Raw genomic sequence first — 17,799 nt, 5'->3', positions numbered from 1 at the left:
GACTATAATGTGCCCCCTCACTCTGGCCCCCCCTACCGCTGAACTTCAGATATGCCTCTGAGAAGAAATCACCTTGAACATACTTTCCACCACGCCTGCTCTATGACTAGGAAAGGTCTAGTACTTAATGCAAATCCAAACTGTCAAAGTAAACAAAAAAACAGACATGCTGTGAAAAACCCCATGCACTTCCAGAAATCTATGGGAGATCCAGATTCACATTGCTATTGCTATCACCCGTTATTTAGCCGATATAGCTCTATTCTTCCAGAGGGAATACATATATACTTTACACATAGTAAAAACTATATGTAAATTAGCAACTATACAGGAAATTATTGTAAGGCTAAAACTCAAAACACTTGTTTCTGTTTCCAGGTTACTCACCCGTGCAAAATCAAATGCATATCTATAAATAAGTTTAAAATTTGTAGGCTCATTTAATACAGATCTCAAGTAATCCAAGGAATTCCTCAACTTCTCTGTAGTATCACATCTAGAAAAAAAAAGAAGAGTAAGTGATTTATATTCCAGAAGGTCAAGATTATCTTGATGAAAAACTGTATCCATGAAATAAGATTCACATGCAAATCCTGATGTTTCCTTCAAAACTTTCAAGGTTAGCATGGTTTATTAGCGCTAGTGAAACACTAGTACATACTAACTATGCTGTTAAATCACCGATATTTGGAAAGTTAACTGGACATATGCTTGACTGCAGAAATTAACCACTCTTATCTCAACAGAACCTCCCCCCCCCCCCCCCCCAAAAAAAAAAAAATGAACACACCCTCACAAGAGCAAAACTAGATATATGCCAATTAAGGTCCTTGGGGCCACAACTGGGTTTGGTTTAAAACAGTGGTTCTCAACTCAGTCCTTGGAGCACACTCAGTCAATCAGGTTTTCAGGATATCCACAGTGAATATGCATGAGATAGATTTGCATGCATGGAGGTAGTGTATGACCTAAGGACTGGGTTGAGAATTCCTGGTTTAAAACAGCCAGCAGGAGTACACTAATCTCATTTTTACTTTCACTGGCATATATATACGTCAGCTTCAAATATTCATTGAAATTGTCTGGGGAGGGAGGAATCAGATGTCTTTTGTCCTCTAGGCGTAAGTTAACCAAATATCCGATTCTAACAAGAACACAAAACTACTTGCCAACAAATTAAATCATTTTACCAACCTGTACAATTCACACTTAACATGAATATACTCTGGTATAACTTCTTATGCTAAATAACACAATGCTGATCTTATGAAGAACTCAAATTTTGATTAACAGATATATAAATAAATTTATTTTTGTATCACCTTATGACAATTTACCAGCACAGTTGAAGACACCAAGATAAAACTTTAAGTTGTTAAGTTCACCCTATGCTTTCATGTATGCCCAGTAGAGCATGATTTATCTGTAATTATTAATTTTTTTATATATCACCTACTCAGTGTTGTGTCGATTACCCATCAAAAGTAATTACAGCTAACTTTACAGTAAATAACCATTTAGGAAGTTAATTACTGATTAGTCACCAATTTAGAGTATTTTTCCTTTTCTTTTGTACATGACATGAATGCAGCAGTTTTTTCCTCCAATCAAAATCAACAGTTTAATAAAAACATATTTTGCATAAAAACATGCGGTGTCAAAATTTGCCCACCAGCACATCTGAAGTGTCAAAAATTGCCCACTAACACTAATACTCTTAAATGTCCCACATCTTTTAGAATGACAAAGATTTTGGCACATGGCTGCTAAACAATTTTTAGACTAATTTTGGTGCATAGGACTCAAAATGTTTAGCAAATCTGTACACCTTGTGCTAGTTTCACATCTGTATTCTGGTTGTTAAAATTGTGTTATTCACAACACTAAGTCAAACACGATGTGTGCTGTTCATTCATGTCATTACAGCAATCTCAAACACCAGAGCCCAAGTCACACACAGATCCAGTAATAATTCTGCTACAACTAATATTCTATCAGCATCTAACACAAGCCTGCTAACTCTCTGAGCTCAGCAGCTCTGTAAAATAAATGCCAATTATTTCCTCTGTGCTCAGTGCATTTACCATATTAATCTCAAGAAAAAAGGGACCTCAGATGGAACCAACATACTGAAAATCAGAGCTGGTCCTAAGTGACAACCTGTGAACAAGCATGTTGGTTCCATCTCCTGATGGCAGTCTTAATTCCTGGGAACTGACTCTCACAGCCCTTTGCTGGCAAAATTCTAAAGATGGTGTTTGGTAGATTCCAACTTTTATTTTAACTGTATAGTGACATCTTGAAATTAAAACATTCACAGAAAATAATGGACTGCTTGGATTCAGCACTGCATAAACAAACTCGTTTGAGGCATTTATATGACACTATCATAGTGTGCTCTGGTCGAATACCACCAAAATTTCAAATGAGATAACTGAACATACAGCAAACCAATGATTAAAGTTGATTTTTATCAAAAGCAAAATGCTGAGTTTTTCTGCATCCAGGACAGTTTTTAAGGCTCTTCTGGATGTTGAAAGATTTAGGCATGCTCCTTGTGCATTACTTCCTCTTCCGTATGTAAAACTCCAAATGAGTAAATGAATGTGAAGCGTCCACCACTGCATCCAAGCAGAAATGCAATGCTAATGTCTATTATCCAAACTGTGTTTGCTAAAGCAGATGCCACAAAGCAAGAAGTCACATGTACTTACAAGTTGTGTAAAAAATAACATAAAATAAAAGAATCAGAAGAGGAGCTCAACCAGCAGTGCTCCACTCAGGCTGTCTCTGGCCGACCCGCAGTGCCTTTCTTCTGCAACATCAGACCCTTATAATGCAACTTTCTGTTTTTGGCAGGTAGGACCTGGCAGAGGAAAAACCCCACGGGTCTGTCGGACACAGCCTGAGTGGAGCACTGCCATCTCTGGTGATCTAAGGCAGGTTTGGAGGGCAGGGGCTCACCGTTACTACAGCTAATAAGTAGTTAATCACTGAATTACTAGGAAAAAAGTAATTAGGTACAGTAACGTCATCAGACAACACTACACTGAAACAATTGAAGTGGCTCATTACTTTGCACATATGTGTTTTATTTTTGTTGATTTGACTTTTCTATTATGGCTACTGGAGTTCTTTTCTTTTATATGGATTTTAAGCTGTAAACCACTTTAATCTGCAGTGTGGCAGTTAAAGACGGTATAATAAGTCTTAATAATTACATAAATAAAAATGATCACTGTCTAATACAGTAGTGTAGCCAGACAGCCAATTTTGGGTGGGCCTGAGCTCAAATTGGTCTGGACAACATTTTCTCTGCTCCTGCCCTATCCCCACATTCTTCACCCCTCCCCCAACACCTCACAACACATAATATAAATGCTATAGCTAACGAGGATCCCCAAGCTCTGAAAGCTGAAGACTTCTTCTGAATGCCCTTTTAACAAGTTTGACAGGCAGCAACAATGTCCCTGAGCTACCAATGTCCTGCACACTGTAAAACTTGGCAAAAGGGAAGTCTGGCCACCTTTGGAGGAGGTGCTCAGCTGGCGATGCTTGGAAATCCCCACCAGCTACAGCAAGGGTCAGGGCTGGTGTTAAACATGCCCAGGTCAAAAAATAAGAGGAGGCCCTCCTGATCCCCTCTCTTCCCTGCCTCCCCTTCAATCTCCCAGATGCCATTACTGTAATACCAACAGACCCTCACCAAATACATAACAAGGGATCACAAAAATTGAACTGGGAACCCCAAGAAGTTAATGTGGGATGCACTGCAACGCTAGAAAACTAAAAACAAAAATGCTTTTGAACACAATACAAAGACATTTCCCAAAGCTAACATATTCCATTTATAAGTACATAAGTAATGCCATACTGGGAAAAGACCAAGGGTCCATCGAGCCCAGCATCTTGTCCACGACAGCGGCCAATCCAGGCCAAGGGCACCTGGCAAGCTTCCCAAACGTACAAACATTCTATACATGTTATTCCTGGAATTTTGGATTTTTCCAAGTCCGTTTAGTAGCGGTTTATGGACTTGTCCTTTAGGAAACTGTCCAACCCCTTTTTAAACTCTGCTAAGCTAACCACCTTCACCACATTTTCCGGCAATGAATTCCAGAGTTTAATTACACGTTGGGTGAAGAAAAATTTTCTCCGATTTGTTTTAAATTTACTACACTGTAGTTTAATCGCATGCCCCCTAGTCCTAGTATTTTTGGAAAGCGAGAACAGACGCTTCACATCCACCTGTTCCACTCCACTCATTATTTTATATACCTCTATCATGTCTCCCCTCAGCCGTCTCTTCTCCAAGCTGAATAGCCCTAGCCTCCTTAGTCTTTCTTTCTTAGGGAAGTCGTCCCATCCCCGCTATCATTTTAGTCGCCCTTCGCTGCACCTTTTCCAATTCTACTATATCTTTCTTGAAATGCAGCGACCAGAATTGAACACAATACTCAAGGTGCGGTCACACCATGGAGCGATACAGCGGCATTATAACATCCTCACACCTGTTTTCCATACCTTTCCTAATAATACCCAACATTCTATTCGCTTTCCTAGCCGCAGCAGCACATTGAGCAGAAGGTTTCAGTGTGTTATCGACGACGACACCCAGATCCCTTTCTTGGTCCGTAACTCCTAACGTGGAACCTTGCATGACGTAGCTATAATTCGGGTTCTTTTTTCCCACATGCATCACCTTGCACTTGCTCACATTAAACGCCATTTAGCCGCCCAGTCTCCCAGTCTCGTAAGGTCCTCTTGTAATTTTTCACAATCCTGTCGCGATTTAACGACTTTGAATAACTTTGTGTCATCAGCAAATTTAATTACCTCACTAGTTACTCCCATCTCTAAATCATTTATAAATATATTAAAAAGCAGTGGTCCTAGCACAGACCCCTGAGGAACCCCACTAATTACCCTTCTCCATTGTGAATACTGCCCATTTAACCCCACTCTCTGTTTCCTATCCTTCAACCAGTTTTTAATCCACAATAGGACATTTCCTCCTATCCCATGACCCTCCAATTTCCTCTGTAGCCTTTCATGAGGTACCTTGTCAAACGCCTTTTGAAAATCCAGATACACAATATCAACCGGCTCCCCTTTGTCCACATGTTTGTTTACTCCTTCAAAGAATTGAAGTAAATTGGTCAGGCAAGATTTCCCCACACAAAAGCCATGCTGACTCGGTCTCAGTAATCCATGTCCTCGGATGTGCTCTGTAATTTTGTTTTTAAGTAATGCCATTTTCCCCGGCACCGACGTCAGACTCACTGGTCTATAATTTCCCGGATCTCCCCTGGAGCCTTTTTTTTAAAATGGGCGTTACATTGGCCACCCTCCAATCTTCCGGTACCACGCTCGATTTTAAGGATAAGTTGCATATCACTAGCAGTAGCTCCGCAAGCTCATTTTTCAGTTCTATCAGTACTCTAGGATGAAAATGCTTTTTTCTTCTTTGTTGTCTGTACAATTTATTTTTTCATCTTGTTGGTTCCAGTTTCTCTTTTCTGCTTTCCTGTCTTTTCTCTTCTCTCCTGTCTTGTTCCATTCCATCACTACACCAATCTTTGACATAGATTTTTCCTTTTTAGCTCTTTCCTCTTTTTTCTTTATTGCCTTACCTCAAATTTCACCCTCTTTCTCATCCCTCTCCTTTTTACTTTTCAGCTACCTACCAAATTCAATCTCCTTCTCTCACTCACTACCTCTCCCATTACCCATCTCAATCCTTCCCCCAGCCTTCCATTCCCTTTCATCTTTAAATCAACTCCACAAACCATATTTTTACCCCCTTTAATCATTATACTCCTCTCATTCATTTCCTTGCCACACCCCCCCCCCCCCCCCCGGTTTGGCCTCTCCCATCATTTCCAGCATCTTCCTCCCTCTACTCTTCTAGCCAAGCACCTACACTCCCTTTCTTCCCTCCCCACCCTTGTAACCCAATATCTCCTTGTCCCTTCCACTCCCTTTCAGCATATTCCTGTCCCTTCTCTTCCCTCCTGCCCCCTCCCCCATGATCCAGCATTTCTCCCTCTCTCTTCCCTCCAATTTTCCAGGATATTTCCCTCACTCTTTTCTGTCCCTGGATCCAAAATCTCCCTCTTTCTTCCTTTCCCTTCCTGTACATTTCTCTTCCTTCCTCTCCTCCACCCCAATGTCCAACCTCTCTTCCCTCCTCCCTTTCTCTCACTACCCACACCTCTCTCAGTCGCACCAGGTCCAGCATCTCTTTCTTCCTCCTCCTTCCCACCTCCACGTACAACACTTCTCCCTCTCTCCCTCCCCATCACCCCTATGTCCAACTTGTCTCTATCTCTCCCTATCCCACCTCCAACAATCCTCCCTTCCACTCCACCCCCAGAAACTCTCCCTCTAACTCTATACCCCATGCAGCATCTCTCCCTCCATACCCAACAATTAACCTTCCCTTCCCTCCCCCATGTGCAGCACCTCATTCCTTCCCATCCCTCCCCCACCATGCATTTCTCTGCAGCACATCTTTCCTTTCCATCCCTCCCCTCTATCCTCATGCATTTCTCTGCTAGAGAGAATCGCTTCTCTGCTAGAGAGAATCGCTTCCCTGCCCTCATCTACCTTCACAAAGATTTCTGTCAAAGGGTTACCAGCAACAGCAGCAATTCTCACAAGCTGCTTGAAGCTAACCTGGAAGCCTTCCCTCTCTGAAGTGTTCAGCGCAAGCAAAAAAAAAAAGTGAGAGAAAAGGAAGTTGCATCGAGTAGGGGTAGTGGTACGCATTAGCAAGAGGGGAGGCTTCCAGGTTAGCCACGGGCAGTGTGTCAGAATCCCTGCTGCTGCCGGCAGTAATCCTTTGACAGAAATATTTGTGAGGGAGTGAAAGAAGGGAGGTAGGGAGATGCAGGACCAAAGGAGCCTCCAGAGCCCAGCCTATTCCCCCTATGCCAGCGCACTCTCCCTCAAACTCTCACCAGAGACAGCAATAGTTCATATCCACTGCCTGAACCTGCCATGTAGACTTCCCTTTGCCCCATCCCACTCTTGCTGACATCTCCTATTTCCTCTAAGGCAGGACAAGGCAGAGCGAAGCATGTAAGGCCAGCACGGGTAGTGAACATGAAACACTGCTGCCACTGGCAACAGTTCAGAGATAGAACAGGGAAGGGGGCATTCAAAGAGAGAGGAGTTGCTGGGCTGCAGGAGGGGGAGAGGAAGAAGGTGACAAATGCAGGACTAAAGGGGGGGGGGAATGGAAGGGGGGGACTTGATATACTGCCTTTCTGTGGTATTTTTGCAACTACATTCAAAGCGGTTTACATATATACTATTTTGTACCTAGTGCAATGGAGGGTTAAGTGACTTGCCCACAGTCACAAGGAGCTGCAGTGGGAATCGAACCCAGTTCCCCAGGATCAAAGTCTGCTGCACTAACCACTAGGCTACAGGCCCACCTAGGTTAACTGTGGGGCCATCCAAAATGGCAGGTCTGGATACGCCATTGGTATGAGTCAAGTTTGCTCAATTAGAATTTTTTTCCCATTTCTTTTGTTTGCATATATTCACATTTTTCAATGAAAACAAATAAAAAAGCCCCACTGCATGTTCCATTTCAAATATAAACAGTGGCCATTTTTGTAGGAATCTTCCCCTCAACGCAAAAAAAGTTGTTTTGAATCTCTGTACCACAGAACTTTTACAGCATTTGAGACAAGACAAAAGCCTTGATAACATCCATTTTTTCCAGCTCAGGTTTTGAAGAAACCTCTAGAAAAGGAACACTACCCCATATGAGTTTTCTCCAGAGGTTCTCCACAGCTGACAAACATCCAGATCTCCTCTGGACCTGTTCCTATCCTTTAGGAGAGATAGGAGATAGCAGGCAAGAAAGATTCAGGAAAGAATGGGATTATCATGCAAGACTAGACTTAATTAATTAGATCTTCTCAACATGACAAAAAATACTATATAAGGAGAGACATGACTGAAGCATATAAAACAAAATAATCACGAAAAGTACATGCTATATAAAAATATAAGCAAAATGGATTGGGGCGAAAAAAATCTTACTGAAGTGATGTCATTCCTTTCAACCACTCCTGCATTGTAAAATATCCCATATTTTGTGCATCTAATTTCCAGGCTAGAACAAGCATTACTACCTGTTGGGATAAAGGAGAAACAAACAGTACATCATTAAAGTATTCTGCCCACTCAGCTAGAGACAAAAGCCAGTGTAGAGTAAGCCATTTTGACAGAAAAACAAATAATCTAAGACAACCATATTAAAAGGTGTCGGCCTATCTGGCTTTCAGGACTGCTTCAGGGCTGCTCACTGGGAGGGTAAATTTATAACAGGGTACCTAGACTGCATAGGAACACAGATGTGACGCCTAATTTATAGAGCAAAAAACCCCTAGGTGCCTTTCAGGCTCATTTTCAAAAGAGATGGACATCTAAAAAGTGACAAGTCAGCAGTTGGACGTTTATCTCACAGAAACGTCCAAATCGATATAATCGAAACCTCATTTTGGGCGTCTTTCTCCGAAGTCCATCAGAAGGACATCCAAATCTCAAGGGGGCATATCAGGGGTGTGTTCAAGGCGGGACTTGAGCGTTCCTAACACTTGGACGTCTTTCAGCTAGACGTTTTGAGCTAGACCTGTTTTTATTACGAATAAGGCACAAAAAGGTGCCCCAAATCGCCAGATGACCACTGGAGGGAATCAGGGATCATCTCTCCTTACTCCCTGAGTGGTCACTAACCCCCACCCACCCCCAAAAAGTGTGTTGAAGAACATTACTTGCCAGCCTCTATGACAGCCTCAGATGTCATACTCGGGTCCATTACAGCAGCATGCAGGTCCCTGGAGTAGTCTAGTAGTGGGTGCAGTGCACTGTAGACAGGTGGACCCAAGCCTCCTACTTCTCCCTACCTGTTACAATTCTGGAGGAAACTGCAAGCCCTCCAAAAATCATGAGAAACCTACTGTACCCACATATAGGTGCCCCCTTCACCCGTAAGGGCTATGGTAGTGGTGTACAATCGGGGGTAGTGAGTTTTGGGGAGGCTCAACAGACAAAGTACAGGAGCAATGGTCAGATGTGTACCTGGGAGCATTTTATGAAGTTCACTGCAGTGCCCCCTAAGGTGCCCTATTGCTGTCCTGGGATGTCAGGGGGACCAGTCTACTAAAAATGCTGGCTCCTCCTACGTCCCAATAGCTTGATTTTGGACGTTTTACACTTGGACGTTTTTTTTTTTTCCCCAAAAATGGCCAAAAAACAAAGACGTCCAAATCACAAAACGTCCATAGTATTTTCGAACGAAAAAGATGGACATCCATCTTTTTCGAAAATGACCTCCTTTCCTATTCGGAATCTGGACGTCTGTAAAACGTCCAAATTCTGATTTAGACGTTTCTTTCGAAAATGCCCCTCCCCGTAGAATAGCCTACCTGAAAGCTCCCACATAAAGTTACACCTGCTCTTATCAGATTTAGGAAGGTTTTAAAGACCTACAACACGACTCACGCTCCAAAGACCTCTGTAAAAGCTTGATTCAAGCTCTGGACCAGGCAATGCGAACTGCGTTACCTATATGTGAGAACATTAGCCTGCGTGTCCTTGGAGAAACTTTGATATCAGTCTTGGACAACCACCACAACCACTATCTATTGTTTATTATTATTTAGGCTTAACAAATAGCAGCCCTAAACTAAAACAGCATAAACTTTCCTGATAGAGACTGAATAATAGCTGCCCAATAATTTCTTGGTATCTCCTTTGCTCTGCCCTCCCTCTTCCCCTTCGCTGTACAGACACCACTGGACTGGTTTGAGGGGCCTTTGGCTCAACAGTACTGTACTGGTTAGAGAGACCTTTGGCTCAATACTATCTGTAAAGTGGCTGAAAATCCATAGAAAGAGGATTTATACTTTTACCAGTTGGCAAGTGAACTTGCGACTTTGTTTGAATGATAGTCCATTAATATTTTGATCCTATTCTATTATTAACAGCAAATAGGAATGTTTAAGCTTGTAATTCTTAAATTCTTTTATCAAATGCCTGTTTTGGGTTTTTGCCATTTATTTGGTTTATAATCAGAACAAATTTAGAACTCTAGATAAAAAAATAAGAAGAAGTTGAGACATGATCATCAGGACTGATATTTAAAGCTTATAAAGCACTTGAGTAAGTTTCTGAACCTACATTTTCCGGTTCAACACCAATGTCTTCACAAAATTTTTCCATGCCTTCAGGGCCTACAACATCATCAGTACCTGCAACAGAAAGAACAGGATTTTGCAAGTCCCCAGTGAAAGTTCACTTTGAATATAACTATGAACTAAGAATGATTCTGAAGTAAATTGGTTTCACTTAATTTTTTTTTTTTAATTTTATATGCAAATATATGGAAAATTATGCAGGTCTATGCCTCTTCATTCAGCATGATACCCCCCCCCCCCCCCCCACCCAGTGTGGCCCTATACTGAAATAAGCGACACCCCTGAACTATATTACTCTCTGCTTTATTCTGTGGCTACTGAAAACCTAGATTCCTCATGAAATTCTGAACCACTGCAAAATTAAAGTACTTTAAATACGTATATAGCCTACATAGTCTTTAAAAATCTCTGCCACTGAGAGCTGAACAAAATAGTGTATATGGTTCCCGGAAGAGAGTGAACAAATGTATTAAGTGCACAAACAAACATGGGGTCGCATGTAAGTAATACTAGGAAAATCAAAAGTATACTTTCCACAGGGAGAGAGGATTATGCAGAATCTTTAAAGTGGTGTCATTCAAATCTGACTTTTTTTTTTTTTTTTTTTACAAAATGACTAAGGAATTAAACAAAAAAGAACCCAAGATGTTGCTTAATTTGATTTTTTTAAATACTTTTACAACAACCACTACAACCAATCTGCTAACATCTAAAATAACTCAATCCATGATTTTGGGATATAGTCAAACTGAAGATGGTTCTTGATTTTTTTCTTATTTTTTGAACTCTGAGCTCAGATGGCTAGGATTTATCTAGAAGCCCTTATCGCACAGCAGTCAACTTGTACAACAATTAAATATTCCAATCTTCCCCAAACGTCCCATAATCCCTGAGGGAGCCATCTGGCTGTTGCTATACAACACATTACATACATGTGTCAATATTAGCTGGCATTATTAATGAAAAGATTATTAAGCCTTTGCTCAGATGAACACCAGAAACATCCTTTAAATACATTATACGATTTTGCCAAAATCCTTGTACTTTGGGACAGTATCAGCACATATGACTATTCTGTCCTCCCTTCCACCTCAGACTGCTCTCCATACCCATCCTGTAAACACTAGCCAATTTGGTGAAAGTCAGACACCAGTAGTAGGCTGATTTTTATCGGTTCTAAATATCTGTCAAAATGCTCTAACCAGATTGAAGATTATATCCCATATACTTTGGTATCAAGATTAACTCCCAAATTCTATTTCCACCGCAGCATAAAGTTAAGATTCCCCAGAGGATATTTAAGAACAGCATATAGGCATGAAAGCATTTTGATATAACCCAACTTCCTCTGGATTAGCTTCCGATATAGGGTAAGCTCTTTAGAAAGATCTCCCCAAACTGCTCTAGCCATATATATAAAAAAAATTCTCTACAGTTCACTCCATAATGGTTCCATACGTCCTTGAAATAATGAAGGACCCATTATTTACTAACTGCCCTAGGCTAGGAATATTAAGCTCAACCCAGGTTTTAAAAAATATGGGATGGCCTCCCTGGCAGAAACTGCTTAAGTAAGCATATACGCATTAGCAAAGACTAACTTACCTCCATAGAGGAAACTTGACGGGAATATCATCTCAACAAGCTATTTATTCTAGTCACAAGTGATGTAATTTTGTCGACCTGTCCAGCTCTGCACCTATTTTACTAAGCAGGGGCTGGGCTGGTAACTGTACTGATAGTCTCAAGGTCTGCCACAAGTTATACTAAAGGTTTCTGACACTAGGAGAGGCCTGACAGAAAGGGAATCCTCCCTCCTTACTTCAGCAGGACATTCTAGAATATCACCCGGATTCTTGCAATTCTTCCATCACTGGACTAAGGAAGAAGGTTGGGTTTCCCATCTAAAGCATGATGTCATCAGTGAACAATAATTACGTATAAAGCAACTACCTTTTTTCTAATGATAGTTAGTACAGCGAATGATACATACCTGTAGCAGGTGTTCTCCGAGGACAGCAGGCTGATTGTTCTCACGACTAGGTTGACGTCCACGGCAGCCCCCACCAACCGGAACAAAAACTTTGCGGGCGGTCCCGCACGCAGGGCACGCCCACAGCGCATGAGTGGCCGTCTTCCCGCCCGTGCGCGACCGTTCCCGCTCAGTTGAATGACAAGCAAAAGAATGAGGAAAAACGCAACTCCAAAGGGGAGGAGGGAGGGTAGGTGAGAACAATCAGCCTGCTGTCCTCGGAGAACACCTGCTACAGGTATGTATCATTCGCTTTCTCAGAGGACAAGCACGCTGCTTGTTCTCACGACTGGGGAATCCCTAGCTCTCAGGCTCACTCAAAACAAGAACCCAGGTCAATTTAACCTCGCAACGGCGAGGGCATAATAGAAATTGACCTACGAAGAACAACTAACTGAGAGTGCAGCCTGAGCAGAATAAATTCGGGTCCTGGAGGGTGGAGTTGGATTCAAACCCCAAACAGATTCTGCAGCACCGACTGCCCGAACCGACTGTTGCATCGGGTATCCTGCTGTAGGCAGTAATGAGATGTGAATGTGTGGACAGATGACCACGTCGCAGCTTTGCAAATCTCTTCAATAGTGGCTGACTTCAAGTGGGCCACTGACGCTACCATGGCTCTAACACTATGAGCCGTGACATGACCCTCAAGAGCCAGCCCAGCCTGGGCATAAGTGAAGGAAATGCAATCTGCTAGCCAATTGGAGATGGTGCGTTTCCCGACAGCGACCCCTTTCCTACTGGGGTCGAAAGAAACAAACAATTGGGCGGACTGTCTGTGGGGCTGTGTCCGCTCCAAATAGAAGGCCAACGCTCGCTTGCAGTCCAATGTGTGCAACTGACGTTCAGCAGGGCGGGTATGAGGTCTGGGAAAGAATGTTGGCAAGACAATTGACTGGTTAAGATGGAACTCCGACACCACCTTTGGCAGGAACTTAGGGTGAGTACGGAGCACTACTCTGTTATGATGAAATTTGGTATAAGGAGCATGAGCTACCAGGGCTTGCAGCTCACTGACTCTACGAGCTGAAGTAACTGCCACCAAGAAAATGATCTTCCAGGTCAAGTACTTCAGATGGCAGGAATTCAGTGGCTCAAAAGGAGGTTTCATCAGCTGGGTGAGGACGACGTTCAGATCCCATGACACTGCAGGAGCTCCCTCCATCGACGTTGACGGGGATTCCACCTGCGTGGCGGTCGACACCAGTACCGCAAGCGGCGTCAGAGGCCTCGGCATCGGGCTGGAGCGCGCCCTGGTGCATCAGCCCTTCCAGAATCCCTGGAAGGATGGCTCGGAGGCACTCGTCAAGGCCCGCTGTCGGGAAAGGCAGGGGGGCCGGAGTGGGTGCCGGTGCCGGAAGCTGCTCAGGTCCAGGAGACGGTACCGAAGCACCCATGGACTGACGCAGCGACACCTCTTCGACCTAGGGGGAACGCTCCTCTCGGCACTGCCGTTTCCTCGGTGTCGATCCATCTCTGGAGGCGCCGGAACTAGCAGGTGGGGGAAGAGAGGTTGGTGGTTGGGAGGCGAGGATAGTGGAGGGCAGACTTATACGGTCTGTGCCAGAGCCAGTGATGGGAGGCGGGACTGGTGGTTGGGAGGCAGGAAATACTGCTGGGCAGACTTGTACAGTCTGTGCCCTGAAAAAGGCAGGTATAAATCAAGGTAAGGTACACACATAGGAGTTTATCTTGTTGGGCAGACTGGATGGACCATGCAGGTCTTTTTCTGCCGTCATCTACTATGTTACTATGTTAAAATTTCAGAGATTTTTTTTTTTAACCTCAGAACAAAACACTTGACCCCTGTTGTATAATGTACTATAAACCGATAGACCAATTCACCCACTAACAGACAGATAACATCCATCATGTAAAATTATAAACAAAATATATAATCATGAGCACGTGTCCTAACAAGTATAGACCAGTTGTCTACAACCCCCTCTGAAGAAATATTTCATGGGCTCTCCCCTTGGCAAAATTAATTTTGGGAACCACAATCCTCTTGTCAACAGGAATGCATATAAAAGGCCTTCCCTCCCCTACATTCATTCTCAACAGTCAGTGAATCTGTGGCCAAAACCTGCCCTCCCACTGTTTACATGTAGATTCAAAGGGCCATGAAGGATCAGAACAGCAAGCAAATTCATTGCCCTCATTTGACATCCCCAAACTTGCTAAAATGCTTGCATGCTATATGCCCCTTGAACTAGCAACAATCTTGAACTAAAAAGAAAATAACACAGAAGGCTGAGCCTACAGCTCACTGACCTCTTCTTGCTGAATAGACTGCATCAGGAAAATTGTTTTGAACACTGCTTTCAAACCAGATTTAAACTCTAACCTGGTAGCCGAGTTCTAAAACTGGAGTGACCCCCCCCCCCCCCAAAAAAAAAAAACAAAAAAAATAAACAAACACCACTTAGCTGCTATGAAATCCCTTAACATCCAAGTGGTAAGATAAAGTTGCTTACATTTATCCACCAGATGTCCTTAGAAAACAACTATCAGTCATCTCAGGTGGGAGACATCAACAGAGAAATGTAAACAAGAAAGCCAACATTCAAGTGCCAGTTGTGCTGGAAGCCATGTGGCCAGTGCATAATGCCACATCCATATATATTTTTTTTTAATTATAAAATACTGGACTGTTTACATTGCTGAAGAGCCAGATACTATCCATAGGAATAGGGTTTTCTTTGTTTAGCATTTAAAGTCTATTATTGCTCCATAGGCTAGCAGTTAAGGAACTAGAGTTTACCACATCAGTGTACAGCAGAGCTGATAGTCACAGGAAAACCCAGTTTAGAGTTTTAACTTTAGTTTGCAGCACAGCTTCCCCCCCCCCCCCCCCCCCCCCATTAGTATAAAACTATTTTCCCTACAGTTTTAACAATTGAGCTTTCTGCCACAGCCTACAACAGATAAGGACCTAATTCAGTCTTCCTTCCCACCCAGCCTCCCCAACTCCTGCCCACCCCTAGAACAATTCTTCATTTATAGTCTGTTATTCTAAATAGGATAACAAGGGAGGAGTCTGCAGAGTTTTAATTACATTTCATTACTTTCTAAGAAGCAAACACTAAATAAATCACACAATATACCATATAATCTAAAGGCTCTTTTATATTAGTCTAATATCCTTACTACCGAAGCAAGTTTTAAATTATTAAACAATGATATTTAGGTGGTGGAGATGAAAATGGCAATGGAATTCAAAAATGCATGGGATAAACACAAAGGAATCCTGTTTAGAAGGAATGGATCTGCAGAAGCTTAGCGGAGATTGGGTGGCAACACCAGTAATTGGGAAGCAAAGCTAGTGCTGGGCAGACTTCTACAGTCTGTGCCCTGAAAATGACAAGGGCAGATCAAGGTCAGGTATACATATAAAGTAGCACATACGAGTTTATCTTGTTGGGCAGACTGGATGGACCATACTGCCGTCATCTATGTTACTATATCCTATCTTTCTTCCAGAGTATACATATTGAGGTCTATAAATCTATCCCCATACAGTTTGACGGAGATCACTGACCAATTTCAAAACTACCCTCTGGACTGACGCTATCCTGTTTATATCTTTTTGAAGGTACAGCCTCCAGAATTTTACACAGTATTTAAAATATGGCCTCACTAGAGACTTATACAAGGACACTTTCTTTTCCTGCTGCCCATTCCTCTCCTTATGCACCCAAGCATCTTTCTGGTTTTGACCATTGCCTTTTCTACCTGTTTGGCCAACTTAGGTTCATAAGATGCAATCACCCCCAAGTCCCCGCTCTTCTTTTGTACACAGAAGTACTTCAGCCCCTATATCACTCCCTTGGACATATCTAAGGCATTCTTATACTAAGAAAATTGAGGAATGGCTTTTAGAATAATCATGCAGTTTTATCCTAGGTCAGTGGGACTACTTGAACAGTATATCATTTATTCTCTCCTAATTCTTATTGAAAAAAGTCCAAAGTATTCACAGTACAACAGCTCAAGTAATCTTACTCTCTCATTTTTATGAGCCTGTAAAACCCATCCTGCAAACATTACATTGGCTTCCAGTGGAAGCTCACATTCAGTTTAAATTGTACACTACAATTTTTAATATATTATATTACCATTACATTTCTACCCCGCATTTTCCCAAGAAAGCTTTGGTTCAATGCGGCTTATGTAACAAATTAAGAAGATGCATTACAAGACAATATTAATACAAGAATACAACTATTTAAAAAAAAACCAACTTTTCATATTAGCTAAACACAGATATGGTAACGCTCCATCTTATATGCTAGAATTGAATGGTTTTACCATCATCAATCAGATCAGCTACAGCTAGGAAACCACTGTTACAGTTTCCTAGACCAAAGGGCCTTTGCTCAAAAAGTCCTTTTTCATCTACTTTACTTATCTTGCTGCACATGTATGGAATGCCCTTCCCATTCAACTAAAAACAATTACAAAACATGATTGTTTCAGAAAACAACTAAAGGCTTTTCTTTTTAAGAAATGTTTTAACTTAATATCAGATAAAATCTATGATTTATTTACTGCCATTTTGAAGGAATTCACTTATTGCGGTGTACAGCAATAATAAGTCAAACATAAGCAATAGACAAATACAGCAGTAAAAATATTCTAACAACAACACAACGTATGGCATAATATACTACATTACAATGTCAACACAATACATAACAAAACATTTTCATAAAAGACTGCCTAGGGTATAAGCAAAGATGGAACTTATAGACAGATAAGTTAGAGTAACAGGAGTAAGAAAGTAAGAGGACTGATTTAAAGCAAGTTGCAAATGAGATCAGAAAGGAGCTTGAACATTATCTTAGCTAGGGTAGAAATGAGTAAACACGTCCTGCTATAATATGCAGCCAGCACAATTTATTCTTCCATTAAAGGCCTGGTTGAACAGACGAGCTTTCACCTGCTTCCTGAAATATAGATAATCTTGTGTTAAGCAAAGCCTTTCAGGGAGTGCATTCCAGAGTGTGCGTGTTATTCCGGAGAAGGCTCACTTGCAGGTATCACAGGTTAGGGATACTCATTGAGGACCTTAGTGACCCTGGAGGGGTGCACAGGGTAATCCTGTTCTTCAAGTACTCTGGGCCATTTCTTTTAAGGGCCTTGAAGATCAAACAGTTTTAAATTTGGCCCTGTATTGTACTGGTAGCCAGTGAAGTTTTTGCAAGTGATGTGGTCACGTCACTAACAGTCTAGTTGCAACATTCTGAATCAATTGGAGCTGGTGCAGACCCTCTGTGGTCAAGCTTACCTTCTCAATGTAAGGAGACAGGCAGCGTAGTTGTCACAAGTGATAGAAGCTGCTTTTGAAGGTTGCTTGGATTTGTGGGATCAGAGTGTTGAATTGAGCTGTAATCCAAGGTTCCTGACTTGTGATTTGAGGGGAAGTTCATATTTCCCAAAAGAGATTTTGATGTTAGGTATATGCCACTTGTGTTAGTCTTATCAATTATAGATTATTGTAATTTCCTTTATTTCGGTCTGGCCCAATCTCTAATTCATTCCTTGCAG

The 17,799-nt window shown here is 42.0% G+C and overlaps 1 protein-coding gene across 2 annotated transcripts in view; it reads right to left on the bottom strand.

Annotated features, from left to right (window-relative positions):
* The window catches only part of DCUN1D4 (defective in cullin neddylation 1 domain containing 4), a 126,842-nt gene that overhangs the window by 21,550 nt on the left and 87,493 nt on the right, over positions 1-17,799 (bottom strand). For both annotated transcript variants that reach the window (XM_030191368.1, XM_030191369.1), the window contains 3 exons: positions 10,201-10,271; positions 8,059-8,150; positions 388-496 (listed from right to left, as the gene is read on the bottom strand). In XM_030191368.1, the coding sequence (XP_030047228.1) occupies positions 388-496; positions 8,059-8,150; positions 10,201-10,271 (272 nt within the window). The remainder of the gene's footprint in view (positions 1-387; positions 497-8,058; positions 8,151-10,200; positions 10,272-17,799) is intronic.

This window comes from Microcaecilia unicolor, chromosome 2 (assembly GCF_901765095.1).
Source record: "Microcaecilia unicolor chromosome 2, aMicUni1.1, whole genome shotgun sequence".
In the NCBI taxonomy this organism is placed as follows: Eukaryota; Metazoa; Chordata; class Amphibia; order Gymnophiona; family Siphonopidae; genus Microcaecilia; species Microcaecilia unicolor.
The sequence above is the reverse complement of the archived record's forward strand: the minus strand, read 5'-3'. Positions and strand labels throughout refer to the sequence as shown.